The 25,731-nt window shown below is 42.5% G+C and overlaps 1 protein-coding gene across 1 annotated transcript; it reads left to right on the forward strand.

The window, feature by feature from the left end:
- The first annotated feature begins 20 nt into the window (after positions 1-20).
- Positions 21-25,510, forward strand: aldh9a1a.1 (aldehyde dehydrogenase 9 family, member A1a, tandem duplicate 1). Its single transcript, XM_048602047.1, has 10 exons — positions 21-56; positions 2,305-2,434; positions 7,230-7,364; positions 10,063-10,259; positions 11,200-11,340; positions 17,047-17,235; positions 18,475-18,562; positions 22,358-22,499; positions 24,964-25,076; positions 25,180-25,510. The coding sequence occupies exons 1-10, from the start codon at positions 21-23 to the stop codon at positions 25,272-25,274; spliced, it is 1,266 nt and encodes a 421-aa protein (XP_048458004.1). The 3' UTR covers positions 25,275-25,510.
- Positions 25,511-25,731: the final 221 nt, after the last annotated feature.

Genomic DNA, 25,731 nt, shown 5'->3' on the forward strand with positions numbered 1-25,731 from the left:
ATTCTTAGCTGCCCTCTGAAATGGCCTCACGTGCTTGGTGTTACCAGATTAAAGATGTAAGTATTTTTTGGGGGTAATTAAAGGTAACAGGTCCACAGCTTGTGAATATATTGAAAACAAAAGAAAGCCAACTTTACCAGTTTCAAAATCTCCCCATCCCTGGCCTCATCCTATGACCAACCCTCCCTCTCATCCCCGCCTCCTTGACCTGACACAACCTGTCCATCTTCCCTCCCACATATCCGCTCCTCCCATCTGATTGACCAATCCCCACCACTGCCTACCTACACTCACCTATCATCATCCCACCTACTTTCCCCAGTCCCACCCTCCCTTCCCTCTCTTTATTTCTGAGCTCCCTTCCCACTCCCCCATTTCTGAAGAAAGGTCCCAACCCAAAACGTCAGCTTTCCTGCTCCTCTGATGCTGCCTGGCCTGCTGTGTTTCTCCAGCTCCACACTGTGTTATCTCTGACTCGAGCATTGGCAGTTCTTACTATCTCTGAGAAAGTCAGTGGTGAACTTGCTGGCTGCATTCCTGGAAAGAAATGCAAAGTTAACAAAGACTTTTCATCAGAACTGGGAAAGGTAAGAAAGTTGCCAAGTGAAGGAGGAGAGGATGGGGAAGTGGACCAATGTGAAACTCTGAGTGAGGGGAAAGGCAGGAAAAATTAAATGACAAAATGCAGCAAACCTTTTATTAACTGGCACCTATGGGACCAGGAGTGTGCTGTTAATCAAGTATTCCAGTTGATCCACATAATCCATGTAAAAATACACACACTAAGTCGAGAAACGTAATGCAGGGGGTATTCGCAATACTGTTATACTTTATTTACAGTATATATAACTTAACAATGCAATTTTGTCTTAAATAAAAATTACCAGCAGAGAGCTTTCTCACATGGAGATTGCAATAGTACAGTAAACTTCATGGTATTTGAGGTATATCATTTTTGCCGGTTTATCAAGGGTGCTGGTTAAAACGAAGCTTGACGTAGTTTCGTAATGCAATGCCAAAGGGACTGGAAATGAGACAAAAGAAATAAAAGATTAGTCTGGAGGAGGTGTGAATGGCAAGAACATGAACACTTGCCATCGAAGAACAACAATGAGTGCAAATCCAAAACTTACAAAAAGAAATGATCGCAGTGTAAAGTTGTTGAATTTAAAGGTTGCATCCAGATGATGGTAGAATGCTGAGTTGAAGGATGAGGGGTGGATTCTTGAACATGCATTCCATTCACTTCTGGAGGTAAAGAACAGAAAGCTCAGAGTGGGAGCAGGTCAACGATCCCAAATACTAGATGCCGAGAAATTTAAGGGTGAAGGGGGAGGGAAATGATGATGGCCATGCTTGCAGACTGAAGAGAAGTATAGTGCAAACCCGTTGACCTATCTACAGTTTGGTCTCCCAGTGTAGAAGTAGTTGCATGCTGAGCACTGAATACAATAGGAAAAGGATCTAGGAGTAATAATAGGCCATTTGGCCCTTTTTGAGCCTGCTGCACCATTCAGTAAGATTGTAGCTTGATCTGGTGTTGGTCTGTGCTCCACTTTCCTGTCTGCATTTCCCCCCCCCACCCCCGCCAATTAACCCTAAAATCTCTTGTCAGTACAAAATCTGTGTACCTCTGCCTTGAATGTATTTAAAGACCCAGCCATCATTGCCTTCTGGGGAGGAGAATTCCCCATGCTAACAACCTCCTCCAAGAGAAAACCACTTCCCTCATCTCTGTCTTTAAAAGTGCTTTTAAACCCTAGATTAAGGGAGAGGGAACGAAGCCTTCAGCATGTCAAAAGGAGAGAGGGAAGAGACAGAAATTAAACCAAGAGCTGTGGATACTGGACATCTGAAACAAAAAAACAGAAATAACTGGAGAAACTCAGCAGGTCTGGCAGCATTTGCGGGAAGGAAACAGAGTCAACATTTCAAGTCTGACTCTTCTTCAGGTGTAAAAATGTTTGGTGACATTGCATGGGAAGTAGCAGAAATGTTAGAGAACGATCTGTTGAGTATGGAGCCTGATATTGTTGCAGGTGACTGTAAGGGAACCTTATAAAAATGGTTTGGACGGGGAAGGGGTGTGAATGGAAATACTAAAGGACACACTCCAGGGCCCTCGAAACAAAATGGTGGGGAGGCATTTAAGGACTAAAGGAGACTGGGTACTTTCTAGCTTCTGCGGTGATTGTTTGAGTGGGGTACGTTAGCATCAATATATCAAGTGAAAGAAAATTTCTCTTGTCCTGTGAACAGTTGTACAAAGCACTAAACTAAACTATTTGGCTTATTCCAACATAGGAACAGAGAGAAGATATTGCAATTGTAGAATCCATTAATACTGGAAAGCCCATTACTGAGTCAAGAGTTGATGTGGACGTAGCATGGCAGGCTGTTCAATATTACGCTGGAATTGCTGGGTCTCTTGCTGGTAAGGACAAACTTTCAAAACTGAACGAACCTACTACGGTAATAAATGAAGCCCTGACCAGTAAAAGTCAAGGCAACTTCACAAAGTCTTGTAAAACCATTGTTGAATTCCCAATTTTTCTTCACTCCAGAGTTGACAACCATCCTTTTAGCTGCCAAGGACCTAAGCTCTAGAAATCCCTTCCTAGTCTTCTTTTCTCATTAAAAACGTTCATTAAAATATACCCAAGCATCAAATTTTATTCCATAACAAATCTAAAGTACATTGGAGAACATTATATTGCAGTTGCTTTATCAAAACACGTTGTTGATCCCATTAGTACTTTTTCTAAATTTTCTCCTAGCCTGCAGTACAGTATTTAACCATACAGTGGCACCAAACTGTGACCATTACTTTGACATCCGGTAGTCCTTTCAGAGATTTCTCGAGTGAAACTGGGAGGTATTCTGCAAACTTCAATGCAATAAGTTGACTTCCATTCTCTTCTGTTGCTGAAACAACATGCTTATGATTCCTCCATCCCTCCAGTTCCCCCATTGAAGATGGGAAAATAATTTGTTTTTATAAATTATTGAGGAAAAATAAATCAAATTCTCTGTGCTACATTGCCTGAAGTTTACTCCTTGAGCGTGACTGCCTATTGTGAAAGGAATAGGCTTTCCTTGCCAAAAGGTCGTCTTTTGCCTGGATAATCTATACAGGCTTTCGGTGTGAGAGCAAAACTTAAAATCAATATGGTCTTTTTCTCTTCTCTCCAGTTTACGATAAGTAGGACATGCCATACTCCACATACAAATGACATGGTTTATATATCAAGTGAGGTATTTGTTTTCTGGAAAAGCAATACTCATTGCTATCATCTTTATAGCCAAGTGTTTGATTATTATGATCTCTGCTCCTCCATCTCCCCACCCCCAGTAGCCTGCCAGCTAAGACGGTTTGTGAGGGATCTGTTTTTTTTTTGTTGAGCAAAGGTATAAGGGTGTAACATAGAAACAGGATAAGGCTATTCAGTTCCTTTAACATGTTCTGCCATTCAATCAAATCATGGCAGATCTGAAATGTAACTCCACATGCCTACCTATTATGCCTTAATATTTTTGGCCAACAAAATTCTGTCAATCGCTGTTTTAAAACTAAGGGAACTCAGTCTAGTGCAAGGTTGTGTTAACTTTTTTACAGTCATGCAGCTCCTTCTTGAAGCTTTTGCCTGCCTGATTGATGCTCTGAAACTGCAAGGCTGAGTCTTTTTTTAATTGATAACATCAATCTTGCTGAGGAACCCAATCCACAGTTGATAACCTGCTTTGAAAACGCTGCCCACATTTTGACAGCTGTGACAAATATCCCACATCTGCTGAGGTGATCTGCATCACTCGAAAAACATCGACAACATTAAAAATAAAACAGCTCTCGCAGCTTAAAGTCAGTTTATCCAAGTAAGAGGTTCTGCAAATACTTGAATGGGAAAAGCATGACTAAAGCTAGTGTTAGTTTTTTGTGCAGGAAGTCTGGGGAATTAGTAATGCTAAACAAGAAATAGTGAGGACTTTGAGGGGTATTTTCTCTGTCTTCACTATGGGAGACTTGAAAAACTTGCCCAAGGTATTTGAAATTAAGAAGTGAAAGGGAGGAAGGATTTTAAAACAATCACTGTTGCCAGGGAAATAGTATAGGGAAAACCATTAGACCTAAAGGCTAACAAGTTCCCAGGACCAAATGGTGTGTATTCTAGAGTGTTAATATAAGTGGTTACAGTGATAGTAGAGGTGTGGATTTATTTACATCTTAGGGCCATTCCCTATCTGTGTTCCAGGTTTCTTTAAAACCTGTTGATTTTAGTTTTTATTGTGTATTATTCACAAATAGACTAATGGGTGAAAACCTTACCTCGGCTCACCTTCAGCGATAGAGGTATTTAACAATTGTTCTGTTGTCCTTTCTGAACTTCTATGAGCATAAGAAATGGGAGCCCAAGTAGCCCACTCAACCCTGATCTGCTATTGAATAAGATTGTAGCCAATCTGATTACTTCAAAGTCCCACCTAACCCTGAGAACCTTTCATCTCTTTGTTTAGCAGTATTTTATCTACATCAGCCTTAGAAATATTCAGATTTTGCTTCCACCACCTTTTCGATGAATAGACTTCCCAGGACACTCTACCTTCTGTGGGAGGAAAAAATAAGTCCTGTTCCTATCCTATCTTAAATGGATGATCACTTATTTTAAAACAGAGCCCCCCCTCGGTTCGAGATTCTCCCACAGGTGGAAACAACCTTTCTATATCCACCTTGTCAAGACACCTCAGAATCTTGTGTTTCAATCAAGTTGCCTCTCAACTGGCCCATTCCAGGGATTAGTCTAGTAAGCCTCTAAACTGCTTCCAGTATATTTACATTCTTCCTTCGATAAGAGTCAATACTCTTAGTCTGTAGAAATATTTCTTAGTTTCACCACTGGATGATCTGGCTGTAATATTTTGGCTATGCATCAAAGTTCTAAGGGATTGTCTAACTATTAGAAGACAGAGAATTAGAATAAAAGGGGCACTTTCAAGAGCTGGAACCAGTTGTGTGCCATAGAGATCAGTGCTGAGGCCAAAAGTTTTTACAATATAAATAGCTTGGATGACAGAAGTCTATGTGCTATCATCAAATTTGCAGAAAATACATTAACAGATGGGAAGGCAAGTAGTGATGATGAGACGTAGTCTACAGAGAGCTATAGACAGGTTAAGCGAGTGGTGAAAGTTTGGCAGATCGACTGCAAGGTGGAGAAGATGTGAGGTGATGCATTTTAGCAAGGAGATTAGAGGAGCTGAATATTATTTTACATGGGGAGAGATTGCAGAGATCTGCAGCGCAGTGGTATTTTGGGATCTGTGTGCATGAGTCACAAAAAGTTAGCAGTCAAGTTCAGTGCATGATCGGGAAGGCAAATGGAATGTTAGCCTTTAGTTCAAAGGGAATATAGCGTATAAAAATAGGGAAGTCTTGCAAAAACAGTTGTCAGATTCCTCTTGGAATATTGTGAACAGTTTTATTCCCCTTTAGCTAAGGAAAGATATACTGATATTGAAAGCAGTCCAGAGAAGGTCCATAGAATCCCTACAGTGTGGAAACAGACCATTCGGCCCATCGAGTCCACACCAACCCTCTGAAGAGCATCCTGCCAGATCTACACCCGCTATCCCATCCCAGTAACCTTGCATTTCCCATGAGTTAACCACCTTAACCTGCACATCTTTTGGACTGTGGGAAGAAAGCAGAGCACTAGAGGAAAACTATGTAGACTTGGGGGTGATGTACAAACTCTGCAAAGACAGCCACCTGAGGCTGAAATCGAACCCAAGTCCCTGGCACTGAGAGGTAGCAGTGCTAACCACTGAGCCTCTGTGCTGCCCTCTTTATTACATTTTTGTCAGTTGAGGAAGGATTTTCTTCCAAAAACAGGTTGAGTAGGTTGGCTTGTATTTGTTGCAATTTAGAAGAATGAGAGTGAGTGGAAATATGCAAGATTGTTGAGGGGCTTGGCAGGGCTGGTGCTTTCACATTGTGGGAGAGTTTAGGACCAGAAGAATAAGGTCACTATAGTCTTTGGAGACTGTAGACCCACTGTATCATTAGAGAGAGAAGACTGGTGGTGGTTTAACCCGCAGGTCAGCAAGCCTCTGCATTGCAAACCAGCCATCCAGCCATCTAGCCATCTGAGCTAATCGATTCCCTTCCCAATTGTAGGTGGAATCATGAAACAGCTTTCATGAGGCAACAAATCTCTCTCTGACTCATCACCCAAAAAAAACCCTGGTATTTTAGAATCCCTACAATGTGGAAACAGGCCCTTCAGCCCAACATGTCCACACCAATTCTCAGAGCATCCCACCCACATCCATCCTCCTACAACCCACCTAATCTCCACATCCCTGAACACTACGGGGTAATTTAGCATGGCCAATCTACCTCACCTGCACATCTTTGGAATGTGGGAGGAAACTGGAGGAAACCCAAGCAGACATGGGGAGAATGTGCAAACTCCACACAGGCAGTCGTCCGAGGGCAGAATCGAACCAGGGTCCCTGATGCTGTGAGGCAGCAGTGCTAACTACTGAGCCACCGTGCTGCCCTAATTTTCTTGGAGAGTTTATACTTTTGTTGCAGAGTTTTCCACTGTCTATCTATTCCTTGTTGCACAAATATTCTGTCAAATCCGCAAATATGTGAAAATGCTGAACACTTATGTTGTATCATGGGAAAATATTGGAATTCTATTTCATGTCATAAATCATACATCAAATATTATTTGATGGACTGATAATAGAATTACGAGCCTTATGTTATTAGTCATTACATCTGTTTGCAAGATTAACAGCTGTACAGGGTATAACTTGAACATTTACTGTCTGTTTGTAACCCCAGTGTCGATGTTCAGTAACTTAATAAGATGGAAATTAAAATCAAGGACCCCTAAAGTGATGTCAAAATATTAGCAGCCAACATGTTCAGGACCATCTTGTCTAGTTGACAATGGGTTCAGTGCTTGACTGCATGGATGATGATCTGTTTAGTTCATTGGCAGAACTGTGCACGAGTTTATTGATCTTTACTGACCTCCTCCTTGTACTGAGGAAGCTAGTACTTGAAATGAAGGACTGACTGGCTTGTACTCCTGGGGAATTCCTGACCTGAATGGCCCTGCCACATCGTTCCCTCAGTCTCTGTTGTTCATTTTCTCTGGGACCAATTGTACGTATCCTGAATCTAGCACTAAGTCTCTTTCGTTTATCTCTGTGCGCAGGCCAACACATTCAGCTCCCTGGAGGATCATTTGCTTACACAAGGAGAGAGCCGCTTGGTGTGTGTGTGGGCATTGGGGCTTGGAACTACCCATTCCAGATAGCCTGCTGGAAGTCAGCTCCAGCTCTGGCTTGTGGTGAGAACATGTGTTGTGCTTTCATCTTGTGACAAAAATATGTTCTAACTTCTTTATATAAAAGAGATCCATTTTGATCAGTTAACATGCATATTGTCTTTGTTCTCCTCTTAGCCCAAGTTTGTCCCAAGATATATTATATAGTGTATAAAATACATTCAACTTGCTAAAACAAAGTTTCCATTCGACTCATCATGACACCACAATAAAAGTTTGACTGATGATTTTTTTTTAAAGTTTGCACCATTTATTTCAGAAGCATATTTGACTTTCGACTATGTTTTTCATGCTTCCTTTAAATGATTAACCAGTAATCTTTTTAAGTTAATTTTTACATTCCAAAGAGAGGTGTTTTTCAGAATATCTTAGCTTCTATCTTCACCATGTGTATGTCCCATCTTAATTTTATGTAAGATTAAATTAAACCAGGTTCTTGATCACCTCAAAATGTTGGAGAGGAATTTTCCAAAACTTGTCTCCCATTTTGCCATTGAGTTTTTTGCCTTTGTGAAAGAGGTCTCTTGCTGCTGGGTGGTATGGATGTGTGTGTTGGTGATGTCTAGACTTGGTGCTGCAGACATCATGAGTGTGGGATTAATTTTGAACAGTTTTTAACCTGTGTGTTTCTTTTTCTTGTAAATTTATATGATTGATTACTCCCTGGTAGTTCTTGTCCACTAGCATAGCTTTGATGCTGATTGTGGAAAACCAATCAAGCAGTTAACAGCATTTAATTTCCAGCTGTTTCTGGAAATAACCTTTTTTTTTGGTTGATACATGAACAAGACAATTGTATGATTGCCACAAGGCAGAGTGCTTTTAGCCAACATTTTTGTTACTTCAAATCTATCCTATTTATAAAGTTCTTGCAGTTGGATATAAGTGCAAATCCAGTATCAGATTGTGGACTGATGTGTGCAGTATGATGTAATATTTGGAGTAATTTCTTCAGCCTAGAGTTGTGTCTGCCACTACATGCATCTGTGGCTTTGTTCTAGGTAGCTTCAAGCACCAGACTGCAAATAAATTGCTTTTTTTCGCCTTTGTGCTGTGCTTTGCTTGAGTTTAAATTAATTGTCAGAAATCGAACACATGCAAATAAAGAATGATATGTAAATTTTGTATAAAGTATACTTTCATAGAATAGAACCATAGAATCCCTTATTGTGGAAGCAGGCCATTTGGCCCACTAATTCCACACTGACCCTCCGAAGAGCATCCCATCAAGATTCCCACCCCCTTACCCTATCCCGGTAACCCTGCATCACCCGTGGCTAATCCACCCAGACTAGACACTATATGGGCATTTTAGCATGGCCAATCCACCTAACCTGCACATCTTTGGACTGTGGGAGGAAACCGGAGCACCTGGAGGAAACCCACGCAGACACTGGGAGAATGTGCAAACTCCACACAGACGGTTGTCCGAGGCTGGAATCGAATCTGGGTCCCTGGCGCTGTGAGGCAGCCATGCTAATCATGGAGGCACCGTGCTGCCCACTAGTGGAGCTTTCACAGTGATGTTTGTGGTACAAAGAAGGAAACTTTGCTTTGAGGATATATATATTATTTACACCCTGCAAACATTGAGCTGAATTTTGCATGGGGCTAGTGCATGCCGGACTGGAACGCAAACTGTCAGCATTAACCATTCAGAAACTGGCTGCAATTTTCGGACTTTGGGCCTCTGTGTATTAGAATGAAAATCATGATGTTGCAATTTGTCAGTCAGTGTGCTGATACTACAACCTGCAATCCCCCAGAGTTGGCAATCATTTAAATCGTTGAGAATTTGTTCATCACTGTTCAAAAAACATTAAAAAGTTGCATGTTGGTCACTTTGCTGTATCTGGGCTTTTAATGCAAATGTGACTAATAAAATGTGAGCAAAAAAAACAAACTAGGCCTAAGGGAGAAATAAAATCTCATCCACCTTGCAAAATGCATCCCAAACTTGTCACAACATATAACTTAAAATATGGTGTGTATAGTGTAGCAAATACATCTGTCTTCTGAAAAGAGAGTTTCTTCCTTCTACTCATCATGACACCAGAATAAAAGTTCAGCTGAGATGATTTTTTTAAAAGTTTGCACCATTTATTTCAGAAGCATGTTTGATTTTTGACCATTATTGTACACTCCCTCGATGAAGTCATTAGCAGTCTTTTTAAGCTAATTTTTACATTTTAAAGTATTTTTCTGAATATCTCAGCTTCTATCTTCACCACATGTATATGTTCCAATCTTTATCTAAAACAAAATTAAATTAAATTCATTTAATAGTCTCTGGCCAAGCAGAGTCAATTATTATCTGGTCAGGGAGTTAGGTGAGTTAGAAGTTGCATACCAGTGTTCATTAAAGCCTGCAGTGTAATGGTTCTGAATTGTGTGTCTCTGAGAAAAGACTTATGTTCTGAGGAAGATATTGGTATCTTTGTGACATACAATTTAGTTGCATTCCCTTCGCAATAATAGGTCTTGTAAGATCACAATGTAGCAGATAAGTGTATCCCCTTTGGCCCAAGTATGATTAAGCATCGCAGCTGATACTGACAAGTGAGTATTTGTCACCAAGTTAGCACCATGTGTCTTGCTTTTATCTCTGGGTGTTATGAGCCAAGAGGGAGGAAAGAAAGTCTTTGTGTTCAGAAGGAAAATTATCTTAAAATATTATTTTTCCTATCTCCTCTCCAAACAGGAAATGCCATGATTTTCAAGCCTTCACCTTTGACTCCTCTGACTGCCGTGATGCTTGCTGAGATCTACACACAAGCTGGGGCTCCGAATGGGTTGTTCAATGTGCTTCAAGGGGCTGTAGAGACCGGAAATCTCCTGTGTAAACACCGAGGTGTGGCAAAGGTTTCTTTCACTGGTAGCGTGCCTACTGGAATCAAGGTAACTTCATGGTTGGGGCTACAGGGGAAAACAGTGTGGAAATGTTTTGTTGAATTTACAGAGCTGCTCTTAATTTAATCAAGCCTCTTGGGATTGAGCTTCATTCATTTGGGATGGAGCATGAGATGTCAGTTGGATACCTCTGTACAACTGTGTATCTAGAGTACCTCAGGAAAATGAAGAGAATCATGGGCAAAAGCCTCGTTCCACCACGCAATGCCTCCAGTATGTGAGCCCCGCAATCAATCCTAGCTTGGAAGATCGGCTACTTATCATGCAGGTTTGAATGGTCAGTTTCAGAGCAGTGTCAATGTAGTCTGGGAAGGAAAGGTAAGGGTTAACTTTAAGGGGTGCGCTGGACACCTTCTCACCATCTATCAAGAGATGGGGTTGGGTGGGGACAGACTCTCCACCTGATTGGAGACCGGTAGTGTCACCTTGAAGGTACAAGCACCCCTCGCTTGAGACCCAAGTTCATTGTTGGATCCCATGGCTGAGTGACAGACACTGGGTGGCAGGATCCTGGTTCCAGGATGGGAATTATGTGGGTAGGTGCCAGCAGCAAAGGCAGGGGCTGGCTCAAATTAGGCTGTCATCCTCTTTGAATAAGCTGGGAGAGGTTCCATGTTCTGTTGTCATTCTCCCCATATGGTCTGATCAGTTTCCTTTCATTTATGGGTTTTGACTTCAGGCATAAAATAACTGTTGTGTTTGTCTAATCAAACAGCAATTTGCTGCGTGTCGATGCTGTAAAACAGGCCTCCGCGAGACAGCGTGCAGCATTTAAGTGTAGATTCTCAATGCTTATTAAGTGACATTAGTGGAATTATTCTGTGGGAAAACTCTCAATAGGTGTTTCATTTTGGAATTTTCTGGAAGCTCCAGATCCCAAATGTGCAAAGCGTTGGACAAATATTCTGTCTGTGATTCAACTCTCTAGATCATGGAAACGGCAGCAAAAAGCGTCAAGCATGTCACTCTCGAACTTGGAGGGAAATCTCCGCTCGTCATTTTCTCTGATTGCCATTTGGAGAATGCTGTGACAGGTGCAATGCTGGCGAACTTTCTCAGCCAGGGAGAGGTATGGAAACCACCCCTCTATGATCTTCGTATCAGCTGCCGGTTCTTTTTCTTTAAACCATTTCAATTTCCTGCCCTGTCCACAGGGTGACCAGCAAACCCTCGGTTTCTTCTATCAATTCTGAGCGAAACGCTCTGTCGTTCGTTTTCAACGTATGTCGGCAACGTTCTGTCCTTTTTGTGAGCAAAGAGCTTTGTTTTGGTGGTAGTACTCGGCGCTCCGACATCGAACGTTTAAGGCCCGGATTTTTTTTTTTTGCCTTTGCGACAGGTAGCTGGAGTTGGGACCCTCGATAGAAAATGGCCCATCAGACTCTGTGTTGCCGTCAGTGGTGTGGGTGTGGAATGGATTTGTGCCTGACACCCCTCCAGAAGCAGATCAGAAGTGGCCACAAATGTGGCTGGCTACCATCTTGTTTAAAAGACCCACCTCCGTTCTCTGGGCATGTATCCATTTATTTGCTTGCATTTTGGGCCCTCTAGCCCTCATCTTTCCCCACTCACATTGCCAACTCATATCCCTCACCCACTCCCAAAGGCCCCTCATGGGGATACTACTCGGATGGTGGGTGTGGACCCGATGGGCTGAATAGCCTGCTTCTACACTATAAGGATTCTGTGATTTTCAGACCTTCACCACTGGCCTTTCCTCATTTCTTTCTGCTTAAATAAGTCACTTCACAATTCTCTGATTAAATCTAACCGCTCACTTTTGGAATACGGTGTGCAATTCTGCTCACCCTGCTATAGGAAGGATGTTGTGAACCTTGAAAGGGTTCAGAATAGATTTACAAGGTTGTTGCCAGGGTTGGAGGGTTTGAGCTATAGGGAGAGGCTGAATAGGCTGGGGTTATTTTCCCTGGAGCCCCAGAGGCTGAGGGGTGACCTTTATGGAGGTTTATAAAATCATGAGGGGCATGGATGAGGTGAATAACCAAGGTCTTTTCCCTAGGTGGGAGAGTCCAAAACTAGACGGCATAGATTTAAAAGGGACCTAAGGCGCAACTTTTTCACGCAGAGGGTGGTGTGTGTATGGAATGAACTGCCAGAGGAAGTGGTGGAGGCTCGTACAATTAGAACATTTAAAAGGTACCTGGATGGGTGTATGAATTGGAAGGGTTTAGAGCAATATAGACCAAATGCCGGCAATGGGGCTAGATTAATTTGGGATATCTGGTTGGCATAGACGAGTTGGACTAAAGAGTCAGTTTCCATGATGTACAGCTCTGTGACTGTATGACTCGATATGTCTACCCATACCACCACCCTGTCTGTATTCTCTTGAAGTATGTTACTATCCTCCTTATTGTTGATAATACTTGCAGGTTTTGTGAACTTTGATATTATGTCTTCCGCGCTGAAGTCTAGGTCAATAGCATAGATCCAGAAAATCAATTATCCTAGTACTTACCCCTGGACACCCGACTCTACACACTCCTCTTGTCTGTCAAACATTGGTTCAGCATTTCTGTTTCCTGTCACTCAACCAAGTTTTATATCCATGTTATCACTGCCCCTTAGCCTGTTTAGCAAATTATATATTTTTTTTGCCTTCTTCAAAAGCATTTTGGAAATCCATGTCCTTCACATCAACTGCAATACCCCAAATCAACCCCCTCTGTTCCTCATCAGAAAACACAATCAAGTTAGTTCACAAATCTGTGCTGCCTTTCCTTAATTAATTCACATTTATCCAAATGTATTGAATTTTGTCCCAGATTCTCTGCTCTGAAAGCTTTCCCACCGCTGGAGTGAACCTGACTGGCCTGTAACGTCTGAGGCTTTCCCTGCACCCTCTTTGAAGAAGAGTGTAACATCTGAAAGTTCTCAATTCCAAACCGCCCCACCCCCTGTGCCTGTATTCGAGGACGGCTGAAAGATTATCATCAGTGCCTCTGAAATTTCCTCCCTTGTTCGTTCCAACCCATGTGAGTTGCCAACTTTAAGCACCACCACCTTATCCAAAGACTATCAATTTTTACGCAAACAGTATGTCAGCGATGGGGAGGCAATAACTCAGTGGTATGATCACTAGACTAATAATCCAGAGACCTAGATAGTGTTCTGGCGGACCTGGGTTCAAATCCCATCACAGCAGATGGTGGAATTTGAATTCAGTAAAAGAATCTGGAATTAGGGGTCAAATGACAACCATGAAATCACTGCTGATTGTTGGGAAAACCCTTCTGGTTCACTAATTTTCGTCAAGGAAGGAAATGTCATCCTTACCTGGTTTGGACTACATGTGACTCCAGACCCACAGCAATGTGGTTGACTCTTAACTGCCCTCTGGAGAATTAGGGATGGGCAATAAATCTCATGCGAAGGCGACGGCCTGGTGGTATTATTGTTATTAATCCAGAGACCCAGATGATGTTTTGGCAGCCCCAGGTTCAAATCCCATCACAGCAGATGGTGGAATTTGAAATCAATGATTAAAGAAAAATCTGGAATTAAGAATCTGTTCATGACTGTGAAATCATTGTTGACTGTCAGAAAAACCCATTTGGTTCGCTTAATGTCCTTTAGGGAAGGAAATCTACTATCCTCACCTGGTCTGGCCTACATGTGACTCTAGACCCACTGCAATGTGGTTGACTCTCCATTGCCCTCTGAAAGGAAACCTCCTACTGATTACTGTGTACCATCCTCCCTCGGCTGAGGAATCTGTACTCCTCCATGTTGAACAGCATTTTGAGGAAGCATTGAGGATGGTAAGGGCACAAAATGTACTCTGGGTGGGGGATTTCAATGTCCACCACCAAGGGTTGCTCAGCAGCAGTACTACAGATTGAGCTGGTCGGGCCCTAAAGGACATAGCTGCTAGACTGGGTCAGCGGCAGGTGGTGAGGGGAAAAAAAAATACCTTACCTCATCCTTACCAGTCTGCCAGCTGCAGATGCATTTGTCTATGACAGTATCGACCACTGCACAGTCCTTGTAGAGACAAAGTCCTGCCTTCACATTGAAAACAACCTCCATTGAGTTGTGTGGCACTGTCACCGTGCTAAATAGGACAGACTTTGCACAGATCTAGCAACTCAAAACTGGGCATCCATGAGGCACTGTGGGCCATCATCAGCAACAGAATTGTACTTCAGCACAATCTGTAACCTCATGGCCCAGCATATACCCCACTCAACCATTACCATCAACCCTGGTTCAATGGAGAGTGCAGGAGGGCATGCCAGGAGCAGCACCAGGGATACCTGAAGATGAGCTATCAGCCTGGTGAAGCCACCAAACAGGACTACTTGCACGCCAAACAGCGAAAGCAGCAAGTGATAGACAGAGCAGAGAGATCCCACAAGCAACGGATCAGATCTAAGCTCTGCAGTCCTGCCACATCCAGTCGTAAATGGTGATGGACGATCAAACAACTCACTGGAGGAGGAGGCTCCACAAATATTCCCATCCTCAATGATGGAAGAGCCTAGCACATCAGTGCAAAAGATATGTGTGAAGCATTCGCAGAAATCTTCAGCCAGAAGTGCAGAGTGGATGATCCACCTCGGCTTCTTCCAGTGGTCCCCAGCATTACAGATACCAGTCTTCAGCCAATTTGATTCACTGGATCCTGTAAAGGCTACAGGCCCTGACAACATTCCGGCAATATTACTGAAGACTTGTGCTCCAGAACTTGTCACTCTCCTAGCCAAGCTGTTCCAGTACAATTACAACACTGATATCTACCCGACCAATATGGAAAATTACCCAGGTACATCCTGTACATAAAAAGCAGGACAAATCCAACCTGGCCAATTACCGCTCCATCAGTTCCCCTCTCGATCATCAGTAAAGTGATGGAAGGTGTCATCAACAGTGCTATCAAGCAACACTTACTCAGCAATAACCTGCTCAGTGACGCCCAGTTTGGGTTCCGCCAGGGCCACTGAGCTCTTGATGTCATTACAGCCTTAGTTCAAACATGGACAAAAAGCTGAATTTCAAAGGTGAGGTGAGAGTGACAGCCCTTGACATCAAGGCAGCATTCGGCTGAGTTTGAGTTTAGCATCAAGGAGCCCTAGCAAAACTGGAATCAATGGGTATCAGGGGGCAAACTCTCCGGTGGTTGGAGTCATACCTGACGCATAGGAAGATGGTCATGGTTGTTGGAGGTCAGTCATCTCAGCTCCAGGACGTCTCTGCAGGAGTTCCTCAGGGTGGTGTCCTCGGCCCAACCATCTTCAGCTGCTTCGTCAATGACCTTCACTTCTTCATAAGGTCAGAGGTGGGGATGTTCACCGATGATTGCACAATGTTCAGCACCATTCGCGACTCCTCAGACACTCCGTGTCCAAATGCAGCAAGATCTGGACAAAGTGAGGCCTGGGCTGACAAGTGGCAAGTAACATTGGTGCCACACAAATTCCAGGCTATGCATCATCAATAAGAGACAATCTAACCACCACCCTTTGACATTCAATGGTATTACCATCACTGAATCCATCGACATCCTAGGGGTTACCATTGATCAGAAACTCAACTGGACTCACCACGTAAACACAGTGGCTATGAGAGTGGGTCAGAAGCTAGGAATACTGCAGTGACTAACAACCCCTCCTAACTCCTCAATGCCTGTCCACCATCTACAAGGCACAAGTCAGGAGTGTGATGGAATACTCCCCACTTGCCTGGATGAGTGCAGCCTCAACAACACTCGAAGCTTGACACTATCCAGGACAAAGCAGCCTGCTTGATTGGCACTACATCCACAAGCATCCACTCCCTCCACCACCGACGCTCAGCAGCAGCAGTGTGTACTATCTACAAAATGCACTGCAGAAATTCACCAAAGATCTTCAGACAGCACCTTCCAAACCTATGACCACTTCCATCTAGAAGGACATGGGCAGCAGGTATATGGGAACACCACCACCTCCATGTTCCCCTCCAAGTAACTCGCCATCCTGACTTGGAAATATATTGGCACTACTTCATGGTCGCTGTGTCAAAATCCTGGAATTCCCTCCCTAAGGGCATTGTGGGTCAACCCACAGCAGGTGGACTGCAGCGGTTCAAGAAAGCAACTCACCACCACCTTCTCAAGGGCAACTGTAGAGATGAGCAAGAAAAGCTGACACATCCCACAAAATGAATAAATTAAAAAAAAAGCTGACCTAGCCAGAGACGCTGTGACATCCTGTGAGTGAATGAACGAAAATAGGCATCGGCTGTTGCAATGACTTTGGCTGCATCTTCCTTGGCAAAGATAGATTCTGAATATTCATTTAGTGGTTCTCTGCATTCGTGTATTGACCCCTATTTTGGTTCCTAATTGGCTCTGTTCCTCCTCCATCACCTTCTCATACTTGTAGAACCCCAGTTGGATTCTCTTGGTTTAGCTGCCAGTCTCTTCTCTCACCCTTTTTGCTTCTCATTTCTTTCCTCACTTTCCTTCTGAACTTACAGCTGAGAAGCAAGTTGAACTTTGAATGAGCTGAATTCTGGCTCTGAGATTACAAAGTGTGATTTTCTGCCTCCGATGACAATGCTACAATTGAACCACAGCTGACACTTCACGTCGCTGTGAGGAAGGGTCACAGTACCTGAAACGTTAACTCTGAAGTTTTCTTCACTGATGCTGCCAGACCTGCTGAGCTTTTCCAGCAACTTCTGTTTTTCTTCATGTTGATCATCTGTTGTGTACAAATAATTATTTGAGGTAAACATGTCTGGTGATATACTGTTTTGTTTTTGTTTTCAGGTGTGCAGCAATGGCACCAGGGTGTTTGTACAGAAAGATATAATGTCCAAGTTTGTGGAAAAAGTGGTGGCAAAGACAAAAGCAATAAAAGTTGGGGATCCACTGCTCGAAGATACGCAAATGGGAGGGCTCATCAGTCGCCCACACATGGACCGAGTGTTGTCTTATGTGAAGCAAGCCAAGGAACAGGTATCCCAATGTTTTGGTTGGGCTAAATTTGCTACACTAATTATTTTCATTAACCGTAAATATACACATCGTTTGTTACATGAATTCGGGACAGGGGTCTGGTCTGAAACAACGCAAGCTCCTGGGGAGACTGCTGTGGCCTGACATCGTTTTAGTTTGAGCACTGCATTGGAGATCTGTATTAGAGCTCCTCACCACGTTATAAATTAAAGTAACAGACGAAAATGATGATGTGTTGGATTAATGTCGGCTGCCTTCAATCTTACATCTCCTCCTAAATTTTATTCATTCGTGGGAATTGGGCATCGCCGGCTGGGCGAGCATTTATTACCATGTTTAGTTGCCCTTGAGAAGTGGTGGCAAGCTGCCTTCTGGTACTGCCACAACATTTTTGGTGTAGATAGACTCAGGGTTATTTTAGGGAGTGAATTCCAGGACTTCATCCAGTGACACTGAAGGAACGGTAATATATTTCCAAGTAAAGGTGGTGAGTGGCTTGGAGAGTGAACTTGCTTGACCATGTGTTCCACACAGAAGTGACTTTTTCTCCATAACCTGCCCTGTTGCCTATCTGAGTTTTGGATTATCCCATCAGATATCAAAGTCCTAATCATTTCATGTTGTCCGTGTTTAGCTTCGCCACTGCCTCTTCTAGGTATCTTCAGCTTTGAGCTTCAACTCATTTAATGCATCGTAGTCCACGTTCACTTAAACTCCATTCAATATTATCATCATCCTGTCTGGTTTGAGCTTTACTGCTTTAGCTGTAAATTTCTGAATTTTTGTACCTCCTGGCAAATTTCTACATGGTTTCTCCCTAAGCCCATTTAGGATCTCCTCCATGTTGCCTTGCTGTACACAACCTCTGTTCATCAAACACCTTCCCTGCACTCTCTTGCTCCCTTCCTGGCAAATGTTCTTTCTCAAATTATGGTCCTTTGGAATTTACTGTCAGCTTTTTCCACGCTGCTTTTTTAAAACCTGCCCTTCTTAGATTAGGGAAATCAAGGTCACAGAAGGTCTCCAGCTCACAAGGAGGTCATTTGGCCCATTGTGTCTGCACTGTTTGTCTGAGCAATTCAGAGTGCCTCTCTGCCCCGTTTCTCCTTGTAATTCCTTCCTATGCCCAATGAGCAGGGTGTCATTTTCCACATCTATGCAAAGACGTTGCGAGTGAGGAAGTACACATTGTTACTGTTGTATTTGAATAACTAATGTGATTATGATCCTTGTTTACAGGGTGCAGCTGTTCTTTGTGGTGGAGATCGTTTTGTTCCTAATGATCCGAAATTGAAAGATGGATATTTCGTGAAACCTTGTATTCTGGGTATTGTTGCCTAATGCCACACTTGAAACATCAAATGCGATTTAAGCTTGATAGAAGATAATTTTTAAAATATTTAATCTTAATTGGTGTAAAGTGATATTTTTGACATCCTTGACAATATCAATACACTACGAATGCGTAAGGTGCAATTGTTCAACCGTTATACATAAGTGAAATTGTTCTCTTTCCAAGGATGGAATGTATGTAGAATATTTAAAGTTGCAGCCGGTCTGCTGTCCAACAGTATGTACATCTCACTACAAAAAGCCACTTCCTTCAGTAGGTTGTTGTCTCTAACTTTTTGGTGAATTTAGTGTTGCATATACCAATTCCTGACATCTCATTTAGAAAATGCTGCACTACCTAGACCATGTATATCAGGATCAGCCGTGGCTTTTTTTGTTCCATATCGCCATCATGGAGAGGTACCATTGACCAGACACTTGAACTGCTCTTTCCATATTAATGCTGTGGCTACAAGAGGCTAGGGACCTTGCAGCAAGAAACACACCTCCTCACTCCTCAAGTCCACATCGACAGGGCACAAGTCACTACTGTGAATAGGTACTCTGCACTTGTCTGGACGAGTGCCGCTCCAGCGACACTTGAGCAGCCCTTGCTTCTGACATGCCATTCACTACCTTAAACCTTCATTCCCTCACAGTGTGCGCCATATAGAAGGTGCACTGGAACAACTCATCCAGGTTCATTCGATTGCACCTTCCAAACCTGTGACCTCTGCCATGAAGGACCAGGGTAGCAAATCCATTGGAACACCACCACAGCCTGGTTATATCAAAGCCCCACATCATCCTGAGTGGAACTGTATAGCTTTCTTTGTTTGTTACAGGATCAAAATCCTGGAAATGCATTCCCAACAATACTAGATAAGGTGGACTGTAGCTTTGAAGAGGAGGTGAACTTTCACCTTCTTGAAGGCAATTGAGGATGGACAATAAATGTTGGCCTAGCCAGTGATGCCAACATGCTGGGAAAGAATGTATTTTAAAAATGCCATCAGTAAGTCTTCGCAACTGATTTAGTTCAATTGAAACAGCAATAAATTGCTTAATTCTGTATTGCTTTTGACCATGTTTCAAAGGCTCTACTAATGTGGAGTGTCTGTGAGTCTTTTTAATCAGCATCTTTAGATGAGCATTTTACATAAATTCTCACCTCGACAATGACCAAGCTCTGTCTCACTATAATGATTCAGAACCAGTTTGAATTACAGGTATTGTTAGCAAGCTGTGCTATTTATTGTCCATCCCTAGTTGCCTGAGAGAAAGAGTGTCAAGTCTGTCTGAAGGCCTTTATGCTAAGGGAAGTTTCAGGTCACAGGACCTTGCCTTAGGACAACAATGATTTTTCCAGTAGGATGCCTAGCCCGAAATGTCAGCCTTCCTGCTCCTATGATGCTGCTTGGCCTGCTGTGTTCATCCAGCTCTACACCTTGTTATCTCAGATTTTCCAGCATCTGCAGTTCCTACTATCTCTGTCTGGGGAATAGTTTACCTCATAAAGTCTTAATTCTGGGAGTAATTGATAAGCAGGTTGGCAGTTACTTGAAGCAAGCTGCAATTGTGGGGTGGATTTCTGATGTAACCCAGCATCGTCAGGTCTGCAGTTATTTGCAGTCCTTTTGTGTGTTAGCCGTGGCTAATGAATGTGGCAGCACACATTAAGTGCTCCTCTTCAAAAGCAAGCCATGTTTAACCCTCAACTAGATCACTTTTAAAAAAGATTATCTGGTCATTTAGCATTGATTAGCTGATTTCGGAATCTTGCTGTGTCAAAATTAGCTGCTCTGTATCCCATCTGTGATAGAGAATTCCTCAGATTAGTTATCTTCTGAGAAGAAATTCCTCCTGATCTCAGTCTTAAATGGGTGGCTCCTTTCCTTTATCATTACACCTTCTGGCCCTAGACTGTCCTCCAAGGGGAAAACTACCTATCCGTATCTACCTTGTGAAGTCAGTATACTTTGAAAGTACTTCATGGTCTCTAAAGTGCATCAGGGTGCCTTAAGGTCATGAAAGTGCTATAGAAACGCAAGACCATCTGTCTTTTCCACAGAATCATAGAATTCCTATAATGTAGATGCAAGCCATTCAGCCCATCAAGTCCACACAGACCTTCCGAAGAGTATCACACCGAGACCCATTGCCTACCCTATCACTATGCCTCTGCATTTCCACCTAACCTGCACACTATGGGCAATTTAGAATGGCCAGTCCACCTAACCTGCACATCTTTGGACCGTGGGAGGAAACTCGGAGGAAAACCAGGCAGTGGGTGGAATTGAACCTGGATCCCTGGTGCTGTGAGGCAGCATGCTAACCACCCTACCACCCTACCACCCTACCACCCTACCACCCCTGATATATTAAATCAGTTAATATATAGTTATGAACGCCTCCAAACAAAATGTCATCACTTTTAAAATCACAAGCTTTATAAAAAATATTGTCATTACCTTCATTTTTAAAAAATTCCTAGTGTTATCGTTTCACTAGACTTTTTTTTAAACAAATGTAGAAATGTTCTAACTTGAAGCAGGATTGATTTTCCCCAGTGTCTGTCAGGCCTGGTGGATTGACTTTTTTTCTGTTGTGAGATGCTGTAACATGATCTGTATGGTTGAAGTACACTGATTTACATCCGTTGGTGATGAGTTCCTGCTGTCAAGCCAGTGGCTCAGTGGTTAGCATTGCTGCCTCACAGCGCCAGGGACCTGGGTTCAATTCCACCCTTAGGCGACTGTCTGTGTGGAGTTTGCACATTCTCCCCGTGGTCTGCGCGGGTTTCCTCCGGGTGCTCTGATTTCCTCCCACGGTCCAAAGATGTGCAGGTTGGGTGGATTGACCGTGCTAAATTGCCCGTAGTGTTCAGATGTGTAGGTTAAGTGGATGGGTCTGGGTGGAATGCTTTGAGGATCGGTGTGGACTTATTGGACCAAAGGGCCTGTTTCCACACTGTAGGGATTCTGTGATATCTATGATGATAAGTGTGTGTGGATAGGCTGAATAGCAAGTCTTTGCAGGTGATCAAAAGTGTTAAATGATGTGAATAAAGTGTCAACAGCTGAATAACAAGTGAAGGGATGACCAATGAACCGATAAATGAAGGTAGAGAGATAATTACAAATAATCAAAAATAAGATCACGCTAAAGGTAACCCAAATGGCTGGATACCCACTCATGTTATTCCAGCCATTTGGTTTGTTAGCAGGAAGGTTGTTTTTCCGAATGGGAGAGTCAAGGAGCAGAGGGCATGATCTCAGGGGTCACACATTTAAGACAGAAATGAGGAGGAATTTCTTCTCTGGAAGGGTAGTGAATCTTTACCACAAAGAGTTATTGAGGTTGGGTCATTGAGTATATTCGTGGTTGTTGTAGATTTTAATCAGTTAAGGCATAAAGATTATGGGGTAAATGCAGGAAATTGGAGTTGAGATTTATCAGATCAGCCACGATCCCATTGAATAGCAGAGCAGACTCAGTGGTCTGAATGGCGAACCTGTAACTACCACCTTCGTGCCAGATCATGACTACAAGTTTCCAGACAACTGTTAGATGGAAGGAATGTTTTGGAGAAAAAGCCCCATTAGATCTGTCCTGCACATGAATCGGTGTTAGGGCTGAGGGCACCTGGCCCCTCTCTGAATTGAACAATCGTCTGATGCTGGGAAGATGGTCAATGCAGTGGAGAAGTTGAACACTTTCTTTCCTGTTGCGTGTTGGAGATGAATCTGTGGCATCCATAAGTAGTGATATATCGTTTTTATGTATGCAGGAAATTGCAACGATGAGATGACCTGTGTTAAGGAGGAGATATTTGGACCTGTAATGTCAGTGTTGGCATTCGAAACAGAGGAGGAGGTTATAGAGAGAGCGAATAACACTGACCTCGGTTTGGCAGCTGGAGTGTTCACCAGGTACAGTACCCCTCATGGAGATCGCTCACTTAATAATTACTGAGGATTACTGTGGTTTTTCCTGTAATGTGGACCCAGTTAGATGATCTCAACAAGGGTGATTTTAGGGGTTGAGAAGAGAAACATTGACTAGAAATTTGAATCCTGGTCACTAAGTGATGCTTACTGATGAGATCAGCCCAGACTGTTAGGCAGTTGCAATAGGATTGCTTGCCCATACTATGCCTAGAACTACACACTGAGCATTCACATGGATTTCCAGAGTTAATTCCTAAGCAGTTCTTTCTAGTGAAGAGGTTATACCCTTGGAGGAGAATGCAGTCCAGAACATTGATACTAGTGCTTAAAGGGCTGTGTGTACCTTTTTTGTTTCTCAATAATTTCAGGGAAAACAGCCCCTGGTGTGATGTGATGGAGCCTCTGTTCTCTCTGCTTGTGGATATTTAGATCTTTAAGGCTGCTTTCCTTGCTGGATGGCAATTATATTTCTTTCCTCAATTAAATGGTTAAACCCTCCCTGTGATTGTCTCTGTCTCTGGTATCATAGCCCTTGATCACGACATTTTGTCACATAACTGAGCTCTCAACATGGCATCCTCTTGAAATGCTGCAATAGAATCGGTCAAATTAATGATTTTGCTGATTTGGACCAGCTGTTTAATGGCCTGACCTAATATCATGCAAAGTGTTTACTGTCTAATTATTTGAAGTGGGGCTGGGGACAGTGTAAATTTGGGTTCACGTGAACATTTGGTTCCTGCTCTAACCAAAAGAGGAGGAAGAGTGGTTAACATGCGGGTGAGCGAGCAAGTATCCATTGGTTGAGAGGAGCGGGCACGCTGAAGGACCAGAAGAGAGCCCACTTTTTGTATTGAAACATAGGTGCACGTATAGGAAGGAATGATAATGAAATACTGGACAGGAAGAGTCTTACTGTTTTTTTTGTAGGAGTAATACTATGATTATCAGTGGGAGTTGTTGAGATACTGCTCATAGAGTTCAGGCTGAATGCTGTTTGAAATGCACCAATATAAAGTAGAATGCTCAAAGTGATGGTGAACAATTTGCCTGAGCCTGACTCATAATTTTATCACTAGTAGTGATTTGAACATGGATTTCACTTTTAAGTTGCCCAGGTTCAAAATGCACTTCACTTTTGGTTACCTTTTGATCTCTGTGGCCATGTTTGGGTGTCGCTAAACCAAGCTGCAGAAAAATCGCAGAAGGTTAGGAATAATGTTTTTTTTGGTTGTTGTTCATTCACGGGATGTGGGCGTCACTAGCTCTGCCTGCATTTATTGTCCATCCCTGATTGTCCAGAGGGCAGTTAAGAGTCAACCGCATCTCTTGGGTCTGGAGTTGTATGCAAGCCAGACCAGGTAAGGATGATATTTTCCTTCCCCAAAGGGCATTAGTGAACTAGATAGGTATATTCTGACAGTCGCCACTGTTTTCTTGGTCGTCATTAGATGCTTGAATTTCATAAAAAGCTGAAATTAAATTCCACCATCTGCCACAAATGGGATTGGAACCTGCGTCCCCAGAACATTACCTCGGTCTCTGGATTAACAAGCTTAGTGATAATACCACAACACCATCACCATTAACAGAGTTAACATTTTGAGTCTAGTGACCGTAATATTTCGATTCTAGAATCTTCTGAAAAAGGGCCACTCAACTTGAAACGTTAACGGTTTTCTCTGCAGGGATGCTGCCAGACCTGTTGAGTCCCTGAAGCAATTTCTGTTTTTTGTTTGTTTCAGATTTCCACCATCAGCAGTTCTTTGTTTTATGTTCATTCTTTATAGTCATAGTTTATGGGTCGTAGTTTAAAAATAAGGGGATACCCATTTAAAACAGATGAGGGAACATTTGAGCGTCTTTGTAATCCCTTCCTCAAACAGCAGTGGATGCACAATCTTTAAATATTTTTAAGGCAGGAATAGATAGGTAGACTATTTTTGACCAAATGGATGAAAGATTATCAGGGATTTGCAGGAATATAGAAGTGAGGTAAAATTCAGATCAGCCGTGATCTTATTGAATGTGGCGTAGGCTAGAAGGGCCAAGGGGCTGAATGGCCTACTCTTGTTTATTCATTTTTTACTTGCTTGCAGGAAACAGTATGACTGGTTCACAACTTAAAAGTCTCTCTCTTTTTGATTAAAAGCCACAGGACTTAGCGAATGTCAGTATCTTACTTTTCTGGGGAAAAAATGTGCAACAATCCTTTTGATTTTTAAAAGTCCATTTACACATTTCTGTCTGCAATCAACAATGCAGAAAAACAAAAAAAAAACTTTTACAAATTGACTACCTTCAAGTGCAGAACAATTCTGAAAAGTTATTGAGAAATGTTACTTTTATTGGACAGTTGTGAAATAAGGAGATGGTTTTGGTGGGGGTGGGAGATGTTTGCTTGTTACTGTAAATGTTGATGAAGCGGTAACTTTTTTTTTTCCAGAGATTTGACTCGAGCTCATCGGATGGCAGCCGCTCTTGAGGCAGGGACATGTTTTATAAACAACTACAATGTCTCCCCCATTGAAATACCTTTTGGAGGATATAAAATGTCAGGTACCGATCCATTCTGTTACTTGGGGGGAGTGGGGGAGCTTTTTTTCCCCCTCAAAGAGTAATTAAATTTGCAGATAACTGAAAGAAATCTCAACTGTTGCAGGGTTTGGAAAAGAGAATGGAATAGCGACAATTGAATATTATACACAACTGAAAAGCGTTTATGTGGAAATGGGAGATCCAGAATGTTCTTTCTAAATTGCAATACTGTTCGTGCCTAAACTCGACCTGTTGTTTCAGGTTAGTTTATAATAGTGGTGGCTTATTTTCTTGTTTCTGATTTAAATGTCCAAACTGTCTTTGTTGATGTTGATTATTCTGTAATATGAAAGCTTACTATCACCATTCAAACCATAACTGGACCCTCTTGTAAAATGATTTTTGCTGTCCTGTTCTTCATTAAAATTGGATTGCCTTGCTTCTTAAAATCAAAACATATCTTCACTGTTTTCAGTAGTAACTTATTCTTGCACGAGTAGCTCTAACTTCAGGTTGGATTGAAGCAGAATGCTTTGACCAATTTCTTTACTTTGGTATCGATGGAAGTTTTAACCTAAACTACTGATTTGTCATTGTAGCCTCAGCCCCTTCTCTTGCTTGAAAGGAAGGTAACCCATTATCTACTGTAAATTTTGATTGCTAAAATCTAAACTGG

The sequence above is a fragment of the Rhincodon typus genome, chromosome 10 (assembly GCF_021869965.1).
Source record: "Rhincodon typus isolate 14 chromosome 10, sRhiTyp1.1, whole genome shotgun sequence".
In the NCBI taxonomy this organism is placed as follows: domain Eukaryota; kingdom Metazoa; phylum Chordata; class Chondrichthyes; order Orectolobiformes; family Rhincodontidae; genus Rhincodon; species Rhincodon typus.